Source organism: Physeter macrocephalus, chromosome 11 (genome assembly GCF_002837175.3).
Source record: "Physeter macrocephalus isolate SW-GA chromosome 11, ASM283717v5, whole genome shotgun sequence".
Classification (NCBI taxonomy): Eukaryota; Metazoa; Chordata; class Mammalia; order Artiodactyla; family Physeteridae; genus Physeter; species Physeter macrocephalus.
This window is the reverse complement of record NC_041224.1, coordinates 37,581,935-37,598,996: the sequence shown is the minus strand read 5'-3', so window position 1 is coordinate 37,598,996 and position 17,062 is coordinate 37,581,935. Positions and strand designations below refer to the sequence as shown.

General features: G+C 42.5%; 1 protein-coding gene across 1 annotated transcript; it reads right to left on the bottom strand.

The window, feature by feature from the left end:
- Window positions 1–206: 206 nt before the first annotated feature.
- MPHOSPH10 (M-phase phosphoprotein 10) lies at window positions 207–16,659 on the bottom strand. Its single transcript, XM_007128814.4, has 11 exons — window positions 16,513–16,659; window positions 13,844–14,522; window positions 13,142–13,293; window positions 12,444–12,615; window positions 10,176–10,317; window positions 9,252–9,319; window positions 7,670–7,807; window positions 4,816–4,926; window positions 2,191–2,298; window positions 812–1,042; window positions 207–445 (listed from the first exon to the last, which is right to left on the bottom strand). Exons 1-11 carry the CDS (start codon window positions 16,599–16,601, stop codon window positions 296–298), a joined length of 2,040 nt encoding a protein of 679 aa, XP_007128876.1. The 5' UTR covers window positions 16,602–16,659; the 3' UTR covers window positions 207–295.
- Between the last annotated feature and the right edge of the window lie 403 nt (window positions 16,660–17,062).

Here is a 17,062-nt window from a genome sequence, read left to right as displayed (position 1 = left end):
AGTGGGAGAAGAAAATCAAGGCCTCTTGAAGACACGTGAGGACCTCCGCTGTGGACAGCTGGCTGTGATGGGGTTCCCAGCCTGCAGGCCCGCCCCCTCACCGGCCAGGCCTGGGGTGGGCACACTGTGGGGAGGGTCTGGGAAGAGAGGTCCCGCCACATACCCAGATGAAGGCTTGCTCTTCTCAAACATCTGCCGTCCATGCAAAGAAAAGTTCTCAAAAATTTTATTACAAAACAAAACAATGACAGAATATAAGCTTACATGTTACTATTTACATTATATGCAAAATCTATTACAGCTTTAATTTATGAACAGAAATATTCTGTTTTTTCTCCTTTCTCTTCTCTGTTCTCTTTGCATCATTTATTTGCATTTTTACTTGATCTTGTAATTTAGAAAAGAATGCTTGTGATGATTTTAAGGCTTTGTCTTTACCTTCATCCTGCAATTAAAAATAATACAAGTTCATGTTGTAAGATGTGCTTAAAGATGAAAAAAACCAAATGATTAAAACAGGGCATCAAAGTATAAATATGAAAAAGAACTAGACAAGATTATGAAAACTTACACCAGTTAGTGCAGAGATATTATATACATTTTACGCTGCAACAATGGTCTCACAATGTCAGGTGACCGTGAGGACCCTGCATTAGAAACCCGGCCAGTCCCCACGGCCTCTCCCGTCCCCTCCCCTCCCCTCCGCAGGTGGGCAGCGGTGACTGGCTCAGTTACTCTGCCACCCCGATCACCTAAAGCTTGCCATCCGCTCCCCCTTCCCCCTCCAGCAGCTTTCCGGCCCCATCCTCACCTTTAACAGTGAAGCTTTGCCTGTCTTGGTCAGCTGTTTTAACTTCTCGGAAGCTACTGCTTTGGTGTATTTCCCTGCTCGGTCTGGGTTGCTCTTTTCAAGAAGTCTTCTCTGCTTTTCTTTCTCCTTTATTTTCAAATGCTTTTGATATTTCTTTTTCCTCCTTTCTCGTTTCTTGTCTGTAGCTGTTTTCTCAGCAGCTGTTTTTGTATCTCCAGCTTTATTTTTCTCCTATTGAAAAACAACCACAAACACACTCATTAATCTAACCTAACAACTCAGGAAATTAGAAGAGAAGCAACTCCACGGAATGTGGCTGATGGGCTGTACGTCGATGGCCAAGTGTGCGAAGCAGAGCATCCCCGCCTACACTCTGAAGGGCTCTGGTCACTCAGCTCTCTAAGACCCAGGATGCGTTCTCTGATGGCGACAGTTCAGCGCCAACACTCCTTCACAAAGGCAGCCTGGAGAGCAGGGGTGTCAGGCTGTCCCTCCTGGAGAAGCACGGAGACCCCAGCCGGGGCTGCAGTGACCTGCCCGCAGCAGCCCAGCTCTGAGCTGCTGGCAGCCATGGGGGGCTGACGGCAGGAAACCTAGCTGGTGAGGGTCAATTTCCTCCCTTTTCTCTTCTGCTGCCAGCCCAGCCTAGCAGAGGTGGCAGAGGCTCTGAAGGGTGAGTGTGGGTGGAGCAAAGCAAATGAGCACAAAAAAGGAGGGCCATGCTGCCAGGCGCCAGGAGGCCGAGGCCCCGGCAGAAGCCACCATTACTATGCAAGGCGAGAGCTCCCATGCTCACAAGGCAGGGACAGCCTGCATGTGGTATGTCCAACTCCTTCCAAGATCCGAATGCTATTACTGATAAGCATTACATGGATACAACACAAAGGGGGAAATGCTGATTAATATCAAAGGATTGCTAAATATATGCAGTTTGTTTTAAACCTAACACCTAAGCTAACATCTAATTAACCTCAAACTTCTAATATTCAAACTGAATTATAACAAGATACTGATGTTGGATATTTACAATTAGCTTTTATAATATTTCTCAATCTGAATCTCATAATAATACCTGATTACAGAAGACTCGTATTTGAATATTCTATATTATTAATTTGATTATACTTGGAAACTGCTGAGATATGTTAGAATAAAGACTACAAGCTTGAGGTTTCCCGTCCCCCTCCGGCCGAGAACCTGCTTTCGCTTCCTGCCCTCAGGTGTGTGAGAGGAGCGTGTTTCTTTCCAATAAATGCCAACACATTAAAAAAAAAAAAAAAAAAGACTACAAGCTCAAGGAAAATGAGCTTAAACGGAGATCTGATTATAAACGACCAACTTACAAACAGATATTTAAAGCTTCAACACTGGCTTCTCACCTTGACTTCCTCTGGGGCCAGGAGGGCTGCATCGCTGACACTCACTGGGGCGACCTCCTCCATGGTGACAGCTGGCAGATTCGACACAACTTTAATCTCTGGAACAGGCTAGAAAAGAGACAACACACTTAACAGGAAGTCAGAAGTGGTCCTCACATAAAATATTTAAATTGTGAACCTACTGAAGTATAATACATACAATACTTCATGGAGATTATTTCTATACTTTTGCAGGACATGTCTGCCATATTCAAACACACGTTCTTTCATCTGTTAGTAAATTATTTCCACCTGCCATGTAGGTGTATATTCTCAAACAATCCTATCCACCGTTTAACAGAATCTATTGGTGTCTGTAAGTGTTATCGTGCCTTTGGTTATAGGAAAAAAGCTCACTATAAGAAAGACATGGAAAAAGCTGCAAGGAAAGGTGCTTACTGGAACAACATGTTCCAGCAACTAAAAACAGATGTTATAAAGAGAAATATGAAATGATACTAAGTTGTTTTGGAAAATGAAGACAGTACTGAAATAAACACAACCTACAAATTATAAAAACAGGAGGAAAGAATGCAACACTAACTGAAGGGCCATTTGTTTGTCGTTTAGTTTTTTTTTTATTCTTGAAAGAACTGCCCAAGGGATTCAGAAATTACAATGGTTGCATCCCACTCATGGTAGTAAAAGGCAATGGTCACAGGACACTTACACTACTGCTCTGTACACTAGTCCTGCTCATCTCGATGCAGGGGCAGCGGGGTCCGCAGTGGAGTAAAGGATGAAGTGGGAAAGAGTAGGTGTCCTGAGCGAACACGAGACTGAGCCCCAGGAGACAGGGCTCTGTCCCACAGCACAGTACTGCCCACCTCACAAGCTCACTTTCCTATCACAGTCCTGCCCACGTTCCAGTTAACTAGGCAGATATGCACCCCAGGATCCTTCATAAGGAACAAAAACAGGCCCTGAAGATGACAGGGTCCTGGACTCTAAATAAGAGAAGAATGTCAGAGTGTGAAAGAAATCATCTCTTCCCCTGGACCACTGTTCATTTATTTATTAGAAGCATTGTGTTCCACTCTACAATTTGAAGAGCAATACGGAGAAAATGGAGACAACCCCAAAAATAACAGAAACTGATGACTGGTTAACAGTCACGGAGATGACTTGTGAAATACCAACCTGAACGCAAAAAAAGCAATATCAAGAGGAAGCTAGACCAGAAATGACATTTCTGACAAGGAAAAAAATAAGAAAGGCTTTTATACTGTGGCCCAAGATCCAAGGGATGTCTGAGGACTTCCCCATAGCCGGTTCCAGGCTGGTGTGACAAACACAGCCGCAAAAAAACCACAACTGTGAGGCCTGAAGACGAGTAGAGAGCCATGAACCATCCACCAATGAGTGCACCTGTGCCACGGGGCTATGAGGGAGAAGGGCAGAGACAGAGGCGGGAAGAGGAGGTGCCAAACCTGAGACCCTACAGATGGAAGAGCCCGGAGGGAAGGAAGGAGACCAGGGTGGCCGGGGAGCAAACCACGGGGACCAGAGGGATGGGAAGGAGTCACATCCCGCGGGGCCTCGTAAGGAGGGAAGGGATCGCATTCTCCACATGGGTAAGACCTTTCCACAGCAGGACCTGCTGGCCGAGAAGGTGGCGACATCCCTCTCCTCTCTTCACCTGCTCACTACACACGGTCAGACCAAGCACTCTGAGACTCTCAAGATGGGCCCCACCACCAAAAACATACCATCATGTAAAAAGGACACCAAGATTAAACAAAAACAAAGAAGCAGGTGATGACCAAATACTCACACAGGAAAAGTTACCTGACCATCAAAGGATTGGAAAGGATCTCGGAGGTTCCTACCTCCTCTGTACAGACAGAACGTTAGGTAATTTGCCTACATCACGAAGCCACTGAGAGGCAGACAGACTCAGGTCTCTGACTCTGGACTAGCCCTTGACGCTCGACATCCCACTTCCAGACGACACAAGTGACCGCAGGGGGCAAGAGGCGAGCAAGTACCAGAAGGCCGGTGCTAATGTTTTGCAGGCTCACAGAAGCTGGTGAGCAGGAGGGAGCTGCAGAGCAGATGAGCACTGAGGTGTCTGGGCGGGAGTCACAGAGGCAGAGGGGGAACAGCACGCAGTGGGGAGAGCAGGGGCCCAGGGGTTAGGGCTCACCTCCCACCCCGAACCCTCGGTGTCCTCATCTGCAAAGTGGAAGGAGTAGTATCTGCCTCAGGTTCTGTGGGTTAAGAGTTAGTGGACATGACGGACCTAATCTGACAGGTGGCAGGTGCTCAATAAACGCCAGGTACAGACACCACACACGCTCCCAAGACCATCACACAAGCAACCAGAGACCAGACAAGGAAGAAGGGTGGGAACGGAGGAGACCCCGTGGCTAAGGCCAAGGGTCTGGCAGGGACCAGCAGGGCGGAGCCAGAACTGTCATGGGACCAGACACAAGCCTTCCTCATGGGAGGCCCTGCCTGTAATTTATGGGGAATTCCTGCAGGTTTGTATCCTGAAACCAAATAAAGCACGAGTCTCACAAAAGCTCAAAGAAGAATTACAATCACTCCTGCCCTGTCTGTTCACTGAGATGTAAACACACTTACCGGCTTAGGGATGAAATGGAAGTTTGAGAGGGCATCCAATTTTAAGAAGAGGGAATCCATCATCTTCTGAATTTCTACGTGCTCTGGATTTTCTTCCTCTGCCGTTTTTTGCTTAGGAAATAAGTTCAACATTATCAGGCATCACAGGACAAAACACTCAAGGCCGATAAGGATATCACCAGTTTCTCGTCGCCAGGCTTCAGCTCCAAAGAAACATTCCAAGGCAAGATCAAAGTCACCAATACCAGGGCGGCGCTAGCACCCACCCAAGAAGAAACATGACGTGCACTTGAGAAGCTGTCGCAACCATACCACTAACATTTAGAACATACAATTTAGTTCCCTTGATGTTTACCTCTGTTAGTAACTAAACTACTCCCACTAGGATGGCTATTTAAAAAGAAACAAAACAGAAAATAACAAGTATTGGCCAGGTTGTGGAAGGACTGGAACCCTTAGGCAGTGTTGGTGGGAACGTAAAATGGTGCAGGCACAGTGGAAACGAGTCTGGCAGTGCCTCCAAAAGTTAAACAGAGAATTACCATAGGAGCAGCAATTCCACTTTTAGGTATATGCCCAAGGGAATTAAAGCAGGTACTCAAACAAGTACATGGACACACATGTCCATGGCTGCATTATTCACGAAAGGCAGAAACAGCCCAAATGCTCATCAACCGGTGACTGGATCAGTAAATCATGGTACACACACAACAGAATACTATCCAGCTATAAAAAAGGGGATAAATTACGGACATGTCACAATCCTGAAACATTAAGCTAAATGAGAGGCATCAGACACAAAAGGTCACATGTTGTATGACTCCATTTACACGAAATATCTAGAGTAAGTAAATCCAGAGACTGAATGCAGATTGGTGGCTGTCAGGGGCGGGATGACTGAGTAACCGGGAGTAACTGCTTAGTGGGTGTGGGGTTTCATTTTGGGGTGACGAAAATGTTTTTGAATTAGATACAGATAGTGGTTGCACGACACCGTGAATGCCCCTGAACTACTCTCTTTAAAATGGTTAATTTGTTATGTGAATCTCAACTCAATTAAAACAAGAAACAAAGCAAAAAACAAAACTAAGGAGTTAATGAAGATTTTGTAAAATTATCCAAATATTCATTTGGATTGCAGGGACAAATGTATATGTAATTTGTTAACGATTTTTCTGATTAAATCACACTGGAAAAAATTGACAGCAGTTTTCATTCCACTAAGAAAAGGTAAATTTCACACTTCTCTTTCCCCATGCCCAAAATGCTATTCTAAGAGGCCAAAAGTTTTTGTTTGGTTACTTATTGATGAACCCATGAAAAACCACTACCACCACTACCACTCACCACTGGGAAGCAACTGGCTCTTTACCCCGGTTACCCTAATGCCAGAGACACACCCAGTTCTGTGTGTCCAGTGTCTGTCAGTGCCCGCTTCCAGCCATGTCCAAGCACATACTACTGCTTTTTACTCCTTAAACTTAACACATGTTTTAAAATCCTAACCACGTCCTTTGCCCTCATCCCAGGTTATATCTGTGAAATGCATCTGACATCCAGCATCTTCCTAACACACACAGATCTAAGGGTTAAGGTTCATTCACATGCTGTTTATCAGCACTCTGCTTATTCCCTCCAGGGCAGCTGCCAAACTTCAGGAAATTCAGATCATCCTTGCCAGACTAACTCTTTTTTTTTTTTTTTTTTTTTTTTTTTTGCGATACGCAGGCCTCTCACTGCTGTGGCCTCTCCCGTTGCGGAGCACAGACTCTGGACACACAGGCTCAGCAGCCATGGCTCACGGGCCCAGCCGCTCCGCGGCATGTGGGATCCTCCAAGACCAGGGCACAAACCCGTGTCCCCTGCATCGGCAGGCGGACTCCCAACCACTGCGCCACCAGGGAAGCCCCAGACTAACTCTTAATGGAATGAATGAGTCTAGGTTTAGCCTAAATTGAGTCCACACTCAAAAACTTGTGAACTGGCTGCTGATGTCCAAGGCAGAAATAAAACTATCATTTAAAGACCTGATACGAGCTACATAATTTCATTTTTACCTCTCATGGTTTCCAAATACTTTCTGTATTTACTGAATATCCTCATAGTAGCTGGATTTTCACTAAGCATGGACTGAGGTTGTACACATCTCCCTTCAACTACCACCTTGGGTGGCAAGGCAGCCGGGAAAAATTTTAATTCAAATCCTTCCAGTTCTTCAGCTTCACAGTGGCATTAGGGCCCTATCTGCTGTTGCTGCTTAAGTGGCATTAATTAACAAAATCTGGATGGACTGTTAAATGCTCTTGCAGAATAAAAATGCCACCTCATCCCCAGGCACATACTGACCACATTCCCAGCAAATCAAACGTGAAGGAATAATTCAATTTGTTATATTGGGAATACAAAATTTTTGGAAATATGACTTTGTTCTATTTAACTAAACGTATTTTTTTAACACTTTTAGGTAAAAAGAAACAACAACCAAAAACTCACCAGACCTAAATACATGAAGGAATTCACAAATAATCTTATAAAATTTATCAACAACTTCTAAAGTACAAATGAGAAATGGTTTTTAAATTGTAGAATAATTGCTGGAAAGTTAATAATTAGCTGTGAAAGTATCAGGTGACCAATGAGTAACTGCAAAACAAATCCCCTCTGCCCCTGACACTCAGTGGGAACACTGCAGACCCTCTATTCCTAGCATGCTCTGTCTCACACTAAACAAGGTGACCCCAAAGTTCAAGACTTTGGTATTTCACACATTTCGACGAGCAGGCAGAACCTGCAGAGGTGATTCTCCACCTCTCCTCCCTGAAAGACAACGGCTTCGCCTTAGCAGTGTCCTTACCTGGTTGAGTTTGATGTACTCCTGTTCATAAATTTCAGCAAGGCTCAACTTACTCTTCTCATGGTCCAGTGTTAAACGCTTTTTATACTCATATGCATCCTCTTTAGGTTTTTCTTTACGTACGACATCATCCCAAGCCTAAAATATGAAAGACACACAGAATACAAATTGACAGATAAAATTTGTAACTTCTTTCTAGGCTCCCTTAAGAATCCTCCTCTGGAGGGACTTCCCTGGTGGAAGAAAGAATCCACCTGCCAGGACACAGGTTCGACCCCTGGTCAGGGAAGATCCCACATGCTGCAGAGCAACTAAGCCCATGCGCCACAACTACTGAGCCCACACTCTAGAGCCCGCAAGCCACAACTACTGAGCCCACGCACCCAAACTACTGAAGCCCGCAGGCTTACAGCCTGTGCTCCACAACAAGAGAAGCCACCACAATGAAGAGTAGCCCCAGCTTGCCGCAACGAGAGAAAACCCGCGTGCAGCAATGAAGACCCAACGCAGCCAAAAATAAATAAATAAATAATAAAATAAAATAAATTTTAGAAAAAAGAATCCCGCCCGCCAATGCAGGGGACATGGGTTCGATCCCTGGTCTGGGAAGAACCCACATGCCACAGAGCAACCAAGCCCGTGCGCCACAAGTTCTGAAGCCCGCACGCCTAGAGCCCGTGCTCCGCAACAAGAGAACCCACCGCAGTGAGAAGCCCGTGCGCTGCAACAAAGACCCAATGCAGCCAAAAATAAATAAATTAATTAATTAAAAAAAAAAAAAAAAAAAAAAAAAGAATCTTCTGCTGGAATATTGATTATCTTTCCAGAGTAAGCAAAAGCAAACTGCAGCAAAAAGGAAGTCATTTTCACCATTTGAAATGACTACTCAAGTCACAGTAAGTATTATGCAGAAAGGGCATCACTCAAGTATCCTTTTTTTGTTTTAAATACGTCTCTCTCCTGGTTACCAACTTGAACTCCACAACTCCTCATCGTGGTTTGCTCAACAGTCAGGACAAGAGTTTGCTTCATTTCAAATTTAAAGATTTTCTGCATACAGTACCCATCCTTCAAACCCTTCCTATTTTAAACAAACAAACACTTTATAAAGCCATCTCGGGACTTCCCTCGTGGTCCAGTGGTTAAGACTCCTCGCTCCCAATGCAGGGGGCCCGGGTTCAATCCCTGTTTAGGGAACTAGATCCTGCAGGCCACAACTAAGACCCAATGCAGCCAAACAAATAAATAAATATTTTTTTTAAAAAAAGCCATCTCTTGGTGTACGTGTCATGCACCCAAGTTTTACTCTAAGTTTACAAAATAAGATCAAGTTTTAAACAAAAACTCTTTGGTCACCCCATTCTCCTCAGGCACGACACCCGTCTTTGTTGTGTGACGGCAGTGCCTCACATAACAAAGGCCAAGGACACTTCTGGTGTAGACTTAGGGCTTTTAAATGAAGAACTGATAGAACAAATATTCTATGAAAATAAAGAGTGTTATTCCTACTCCCAAAATATTCTTACATATTTCTAAACATTTCAGTGAATTTTGAATTAAGTTAAATTTCATTCTTACTGACCTGATCTTTTATCCTCTGCTTAATGATATCTTCTAGTTGAAGAGTGGTTTCCTCTGTGATCACAGGTGCTAAAGGAAACAGGACATGTACTCATTAGGTATATAGAAACTAAGCAGTGGTTCAAAAAGGTGGTCCTTGAACCGCAGCATCACCCCCATCTGGGAACGTGTTAGAAACGCAAATTCTTGGGCCCACCCCACACCTCCTAAATCAGAAAGTGAGGAAGAAAAAGGGATACCTCTGTGTGTTTTAACTAGCCTTTGTGATGCTCCCTGCAACTTGAGAACCACAAAACTACAATACTTACGGTAGCAAATGCTAACACTTTTAACCCATGCACCTGGGGACTTGCCCCCTCTTTTCCATTCTCTAGCACTAAATAAAATAGAAATTCATTTTGACTTAATGGGTACAAGAAAGAATTCAATGAGATAATCAGGATTCTGGCTGGAATCACAATTTAATCACTTGACAATGACAGCAGGCACTGTAAGCAGATCACTAGCAGGACTGATTATGCACTATACATTAGGCATCACTAGTATATTAGTAATTCTTGGGTGGATTAATGGTATTGTGGCTGTACAGGGGAATGTCTTAGTTCTTAGAAAAAAATAGAAGTACTCAGGACTAAAGTGTCATGATATTGGCTACTTACTTTCAAATGACTCGGGAAAAAAAATGCACACACACAGTCATACACATAAATGGGGGGGAGAAAGCAAATATGGCCAAAAGTTAAGAACTGTTGAATCCAGCTGAATGGCATACATATGTCCACTGTACTATTTTTTCAACTTTTCTATATGTTTACAAGTTTTTAAAATAAAAAGTTTGGGGAAAAGAAATATTACTCCAAATCTAAGAAAACCATAGAAAAGGCACAGACACGAACAGCCGCAGGAGCCCGGTGGCCACACGCACCCATACGGATGGCGTGGTCAAAGTGTAGGGTCTCTTCTAGGAGGCTGTTCTCGGGCCGCTTCTGTGCTGTCACTTCCCCTTGAAGTTGCCAAGGTTTCTTTTCCAACAACTGTTTTTCCAAAGATGCAATTTTTTCATTCATCTAAGAGACAAAAAGAGTTACTACATGTTTAGGGAAGAAAACTAGACTTATAGTTGAGTAAAAGCAACTAATATTTTTAGTAGTGGGAGAGCAAGAAATGTACTGTTCCTGAACACAATTCTGTTTTGTCCTTGCCATCTTTTAATGATGCCAGTAGTGACCTCCTATTCCCGTCCCCTGAGGTGGGATGAGGAGCTGTGGATGGCCTCTTTCCCCCACTGATTTGGAATGCCATGTTTATGATTTACTAACTTCTCCCAGCAGCATTTGGGTATATTTCTGAGCTCTGTTCTAGTCAAACGACCTATTTATTCACAAGCCACTATCAATTTTAATTATTAGAGCATTCCAAGACTAAGTAATTTTTTATTAGAACATCAATATTTGATGGAGTCTGACCCTCCTGACTCCACACCCACAATCCAAATTATCTCTTACTTCTAAAAAGGCGGCATCTATAATGACTTCACAGTGTATAAAATGCCAGCCTTTTCAGCTACCTTACTGAATTATTTTTCCTAATAGCTTTTCAATTCATCTGCTTGGTTTTTCTAGTATTCTCTGCAAATATTAATGCTTTCACTTCAGTTTTTCTCACCTCTTGTCATTTTCTTTTGTAGTTGTCCTGGCTAAATAAAACTTCTACAAGAATCTTAAGTAACAGTGGAAACAGTAATAGTGGTAATGGGAATAGTCTTCTTCTTGATTTTAAAGGGATGTTTCTAGAATTCTACCATTAAGCATGAAGGCACCTTTTAGCTAGATGTGTTTGTATTTCACTAGAAGTTAAAAAAAAAAAAGGAATGGATATTGAATTTTATTAAATGTCATTTTTGACATATATGGAGGTGACCATATGGTTTTTCTCCTTAACCTATTATAACAAGTCTTAAATTAATAGATTTCCTAATCCTGAATCAAGAGGATGAGGCCCACTTGGTTGTGGTAGCATTATTCTTTCATTGCGCTACTTTGGATTTTTGCATCAATATTCATTAGTGAGACTGTGCGTGTTTTAATGTTACCTTTGTCAGGTTTGGGTATTCATGTTACAATAGCTTCACAAGAAAAGTTTGGAAGCTTTACTCTTTATATGTAGGAACTGATCAAACAGCACTAAATTATCTACTTCTTGAAGGTTTGATATAATTCCCCAGTAAAACTAAACCTGCTTCTCTTTTTATTTTTTTGCAGGGGTGTGGGGAGGGAAGGACACTAACTCAAGAACAAAGTTCATATTTTCTTTCAATTTTTTTTTTCTTAAGACTTTTTCTTCTGGGAACAATCTGACAATCATGTATTTAACTCAGATTCTCTTTTTTTTTTGGCCGCACCATGCAGCATGTGGGATCTTAGTTACCCAACCAGGGATCAAACCTGCCACCCCTGCAGTGGAACTGCGGAGTCTTAACTGTTGGACCACCAAGGAAGTCGCCCCAGATTCACTCTTTTTTTTTTTTTTTTTTTTCCCCAGATTCTCTTTTTAAAATGATTCTTTTGACATCCTTGGTATCTTTGGTTATTTGCCTAGTCTCACTTCGAATTGTGTGATCTAATTTTAAGATTGTTAAATGATAAAAGCCAAATGTTTGGAGCCAGGCTGTATCTATTATTTTCAAATAACATTTTGTTCATCTGAAATTGTCACAAGGTAATAATTTTTATCGACTTTGGAAGATGTGTTTGAGATGGTATTAGTTAAAATTCTGGCTACTTGGCAACTTGCAGAAGCCATCTGAGATAGGCACTATCCTTAAGAGCAAGTGAAACAGTTACCAGGAGAGGCTCACAGGAGAGCTAGTTAGGAAAAACATGCCCCAGATATGAAGACAGCACAGAGAAAGAAAAGAAGCAAGTTTTACAGATGGGCCCCAGATTGAAAGCCACAGGTTGGGAAATGCAGCATTGATTTTTGCAAATTAGTTGCTTCCCACATGGTTATCTCTATACAGTGTGCCACAGAAAGCGGCTGCAAGATTTTTGTTTGGGTTTTTTTTTTTAAGGACAGTTAAGTGTTCCACGAAAAAAACACAAAAAACAAAACAGGGTAGATTAGTTAATAGTCTGTGATTTCCACAGTCATGTTAAGCATATGAAAAAAATCCCTTAAAATTCCTAATTATTACCTTTTCCTGTCTTATTTCAAAAGAAGATTTGACTTCATCAGAGTCTTTCTGTACATTTAAGACATTTGTATCTTCAGTTTCCTCATCATCTGGCAAAGCAAAGGTCACTCTTTTCAAGGTTTCTTTATGTTGTTTACTGTCTCCACTTTCTTCAAGGTCATTATCTTCATCCCTGTAAGACCAAAACACTTAGGAAAGGAAACACACCACTTTCCATTAGAAAAAGAAAAAGAAACAAACTTAGTAATTAAAGTTCTTCTTTTGTAGACTTAATGCAATTACATATTCAGAACTTCTAAAGTCATTCAGTTACTAAGGAACAGAAGGAATTATTTAGGTGAAACAGAACAAAGGGTCCAATATATAGAAAACAAATTTTTCATCAGTCTATAATATAAACTTATCTCACCAAAGTAACAACAGGGTATTTTTACTGACACAAAGAAACAAATCAGAGCTCCTGGTAAGAAGGGTTTGCGTGCTAGTGCCAGTGATGCTTACCTGCACTAGATCATCTCTGACGTCCCTTCAAATTTAGAGACTTTCCTCTGGCTATCCTGAGATTCCCCAATCTTAGAGAATCTACTCTCTGATCTTAGAGAATCCCAGTTCTTAGGACAATCACAGCTGACAACTAGGAGTACACAAATAGGATGTGGTACCTCCAGCTTACAGTGTAAAGGATTCAAACTACTCACATCTCAGAAAAGCTTTCTTCTCCTTCTTCAGCAATTTCTTCCTCTTCACTTGAAGCCAGTTCATCACCATCATGGACACTTGCTATGTCTTCATCACTTTCAACTGGATCAAAGAAATCTTTGTACTTCAGGTTTCTGGAACTTTTACCTGACTAAAACATAAATATTTTTAAGACCTTAAATCAAGGATAGAAAAATACATTAAATCATACATAAATGTGTATGCATACTGTACAAGGGAAATTGGCAACTAAAAACACTACCATAAAACCCTAAGAACTATTAGACCACAACAAACTGAATGGCAGTATAGATTGATTTATGACTGATTAGATAGAGCATGATATTCTTCTCTCTAAATCTTCTAACTACAATTATTTCCAAAATATCCCTGCCTAAATAAAGTATACAAATGCCTTCCTTTCACTCTTATTTCTAGTGCTTGATGAAAATCCATGTTTGAGGGAAAATTCTGAATCTCTAACATGTGTGACTGTGGTTCTGAAGCTACAAAACAAGTATTCTGTGATAAGGAAACAATGGCTTTGGTTTAATTTTTCCAGTCTTTTTTTTTCAACTGATCTAAATATTTTACTTATGCCCTGGTGAGTTTTGAAGTATTTTAAACCTCTTCTGGAGAAACAGAACCCCATCTAATTTGAGGAGGCAGAAAGAATGCTCTGTCCTCTCCCAAAACTTTACCTTAAGATCCTGACTTCCAAAGAGTCCTCCGTCTTCATCGGAATCGACATCTTCAAAAAAATCAATATCATCCTCCTCTTCATCATCTTTTTGTTCCTCTTCCTTTTCTATGTTTTCTAAAAAGCTCTCCATTTCAGAGAGTTTGAAGAACTTATCATCTACTATGGACTTTTCTGTTGGTTTCCTAGGCACTTTGTTTTGCACCTTGCTCTGCTGCTCCAATTTGCTGATATCAAAGTCAAGATCAGAGTCCTCATCACTGAAATCTGGGCTTTTCCTCAGATCCAATTTGCTTGAGTTTATAGCTCTCTCATCCTCTTCAGGATCATCACCACTCAGGTCTGACACTTTCTCTTCCTCCTCTTCCAAATCTTGTTCTAGGTCCTCCTCGCCACCGGCCTCCATCTCTGAGGCATCCTCTTCACACTCCTGCACCTCATTCTCTGAGAGAAGACTGATGTCTTCATCTTTAATGGTTTCACTAACTGCATTCTGGAAGTACTGTAAAATTGCTTCATTCTGCAATTCCAGTTGTTGCCAAATCTGCTCATCATCAAAATTATTTATCATCAGTCTTTGTAAAGGACTTCCACGTTTCCTGTCATTCTCTAGTATTTTATTAAAGTCATAAAGTACTTTTGTTAAAGAAGTAAACTTTGATGCCAGTTCATCTTGAATGCTATTAAGGGGGCAGGGAGGAGTTAAATTAGGTTTATAATTATAGGTAACAATTTCACAGCACTCAGTATTTTTTAAAAAAGCCCAACTCTTGGGCAAAATCAAATTTTAAAAAAATTGAAGTATGGTTGATTTACAATATTATATTAGTTTCAGTGATTCAGTATTTTTACTGATTGTACTCCATTAAAAGTTATTTCAAGATAATGGCCAAGACAATTCTGTTGCTATACAATATATTCTTGTTGCTTATCTATTTTACGCATAGTAGTTGGTATTTCTTAATCCTACACCCCTAACTTGCTCCCCCGCACAACTGGTAACTACCATTTTGTTTTCTATATCTGTGAGTCTGTTTCTGTTCTGCTATATACATTCATTTGTATTATTTTTTAGATCCCACATGTAAGTGATAACACACAGTATTTGTCTTTCTCTGTCTGTCTGACTGACTTCACCAAGCATAATATTCTCTAGGTCCATCCAGGTTGCTGCACAGGAAATGTCAATTTTAACTATGTACAGATTCTGGCCCCCAACAGTGTATTATCTTGCCAAAGAACCACATTAGTATATAAAAGGCGTCAACCAAGTATCTGTGAATCTGCTATCTGGATTTTAGACAGGGAAACCGTGACAGACCTATTTGCCTAAAGACAGAGAGTGAATCTTAACCTTAAATTCTCAACTCTGCTATATTACAGGCCTCTCCATTCAGTCAGCCCATGGTCAACACTTGCTTTGGTAAGAGTGGTCAGAGAATACCTCTCTGAGGCTGTGACACCTGAGATGATACCTATTTATAAGGAGACAGTCTTACAAAGCTGTGGAAACAGGTACTCCAGGCAGAAGAAACAGCAAAGACAAATTTCCTAAGACAGAAACGCACTTGTTGAGTTTGAGGAGCAGAAAGCCTAGCTTGGCTGGAGTGCGGTGAAGGAGACAGAAGGGAAGGTTAGAGAGATGGGTGGGAGACAAATCGTGAAGGTCTCAGACATAAGAGTTTGTCATTTTAGAAGTGAAGGTTTTTAAGCAGAGAAGCAAAATGATTTAAATTTATGCTTTGGAAAGAAGGCCTGTCGAGAAAAAGAAATGAAATTACGGTGATCAGGAGGCTGATGCAGGCATCCAGGCAAAGGATGCAGAACTGCGCTGGGATTACAGCTGTGAATACGGTGAGAAATAATCAAATTCAGGATAGTATAGTTCGGAGAACTAACTGACAGGATTTGCTAATAACTGGATGTAGAATTGAGAAAAAAGGAAGACATCAAGGAAGTAGCTTAGTTTCGTGTCTGAAGGACTGGAAAGACAGAGGTGCTGCTTCACTGTGATAGGGAAGGCAGGTGGTGAGCATGGGGAAAGGATCTCAGGGAGGGCAGAGGACAGGGAGCAAACAGAACCAACAGTTCATTTTGGATATACTAAATTTGAGATGCTGAGAGTGTATGGCTGTAGTTGCTCTGAGCCTCAAGGTCGGGTTTCAAATATAAATCTGAGAGCCATAATTTCCTAGATCTTTTCACAGTCTTTGAACAAAATACCACGAGCTCGTGCTGGGAAGGGGGACGAAAGACAGCCTTAACTCTCGAGAAGCTCAAGTCGTGGGGTGGATAGATAAGCGACAAGTTAATACTTTCAATTAAGTCTGATGAGTAAGTAAGCACTGGGTGCTCTGGGAGCACAAGGAAAAAACAGCAATCCACCCGGTGCGTCTGGCGGGGGTGGGGGGTGCGGCAACTTAGGCCTCGAAACGATAATAACCCAGATAGTTTGATTTCAACAGCACACGACTGGGAGATCCACGCTACACAGCTCTTAACCATCTAAAAAAGTGTGATAGGCTAGTGGAGCGTAAACTACCTGAAATCTGAGGAAAAGGGAGCTCCCCTTCCCTTTGACTTCCCCCTACTCCGGAACTTGCCGGGGGCCCGCAGCCCGCGCCCATGCGAGTTCTGAGCTGCACCAGAGCCCGGGCTCCGAGCACTTACGTGAGGAAGCATTCCGGGCGTTCGGTGGCTTTACCGACCTCCCTCAGGCACCGCTCCAGGGTCCGCCGACGCCACACCCGCGGGGCCATGGCTGACTGCCGCTCCGAACACAGCGCCGCATGCAAAGAAGGAGAGCCGCCCGGAAACCACACCTCAAAGACGCACCCCGCCCAACTGCAGCCGCTAGCTGAAGGTTCCGCGGCGAATAGGTTCCGGATCTACCCCCAGCCACAGCCAATGGCAGCCCGAGAACTTTCACCAAGGGGTGCGGGGGGGGCGGGGGGGAGGGAAACCGAAAATCGCCATTGGTCAGCTCGATGAACTTTCTCCAAACTTTTTGTTTTGTATTTCTGAGGGGCCCACAGGAGATGTCGCGTCCTCCTTTTAAGTTTCTCCTTTAGATGCACTCGGTGACTTCAATACGTTGTGTAGTAAAAGAGAATACCCGCTCCCAACACCCACGGGAACGCAGCACCACTTGTCAAGTCCCCTAGCCTTGTCTGCCCCGCGCCCAGGATCTCGCCCCGCCCCCTAGTCTTGTCTGTCCCGC

What these genes read in the sequence shown, in the direction of transcription:
- MPHOSPH10 (XM_007128814.4), bottom strand. Translation starts at nt 16,601, where the DNA reads ATGGCCCCGCGGGTGTGGCGTCGGCGGACCCTGGAGCGGTGCCTGAGG. An exon ending in TGACCACGCCATCCGTATGG is followed by an intron (nt 9,320 to 10,175) that starts GTGCGTGTGGCC and finishes TGTTTCCTTTAG; the next exon opens with CACCTGTGATCACAGAGGAA. An exon ending in AGTACATCAAACTCAACCAG is followed by an intron (nt 4,927 to 7,669) that starts GTAAGGACACTG and finishes TTATTTCCTAAG; the next exon opens with CAAAAAACGGCAGAGGAAGA.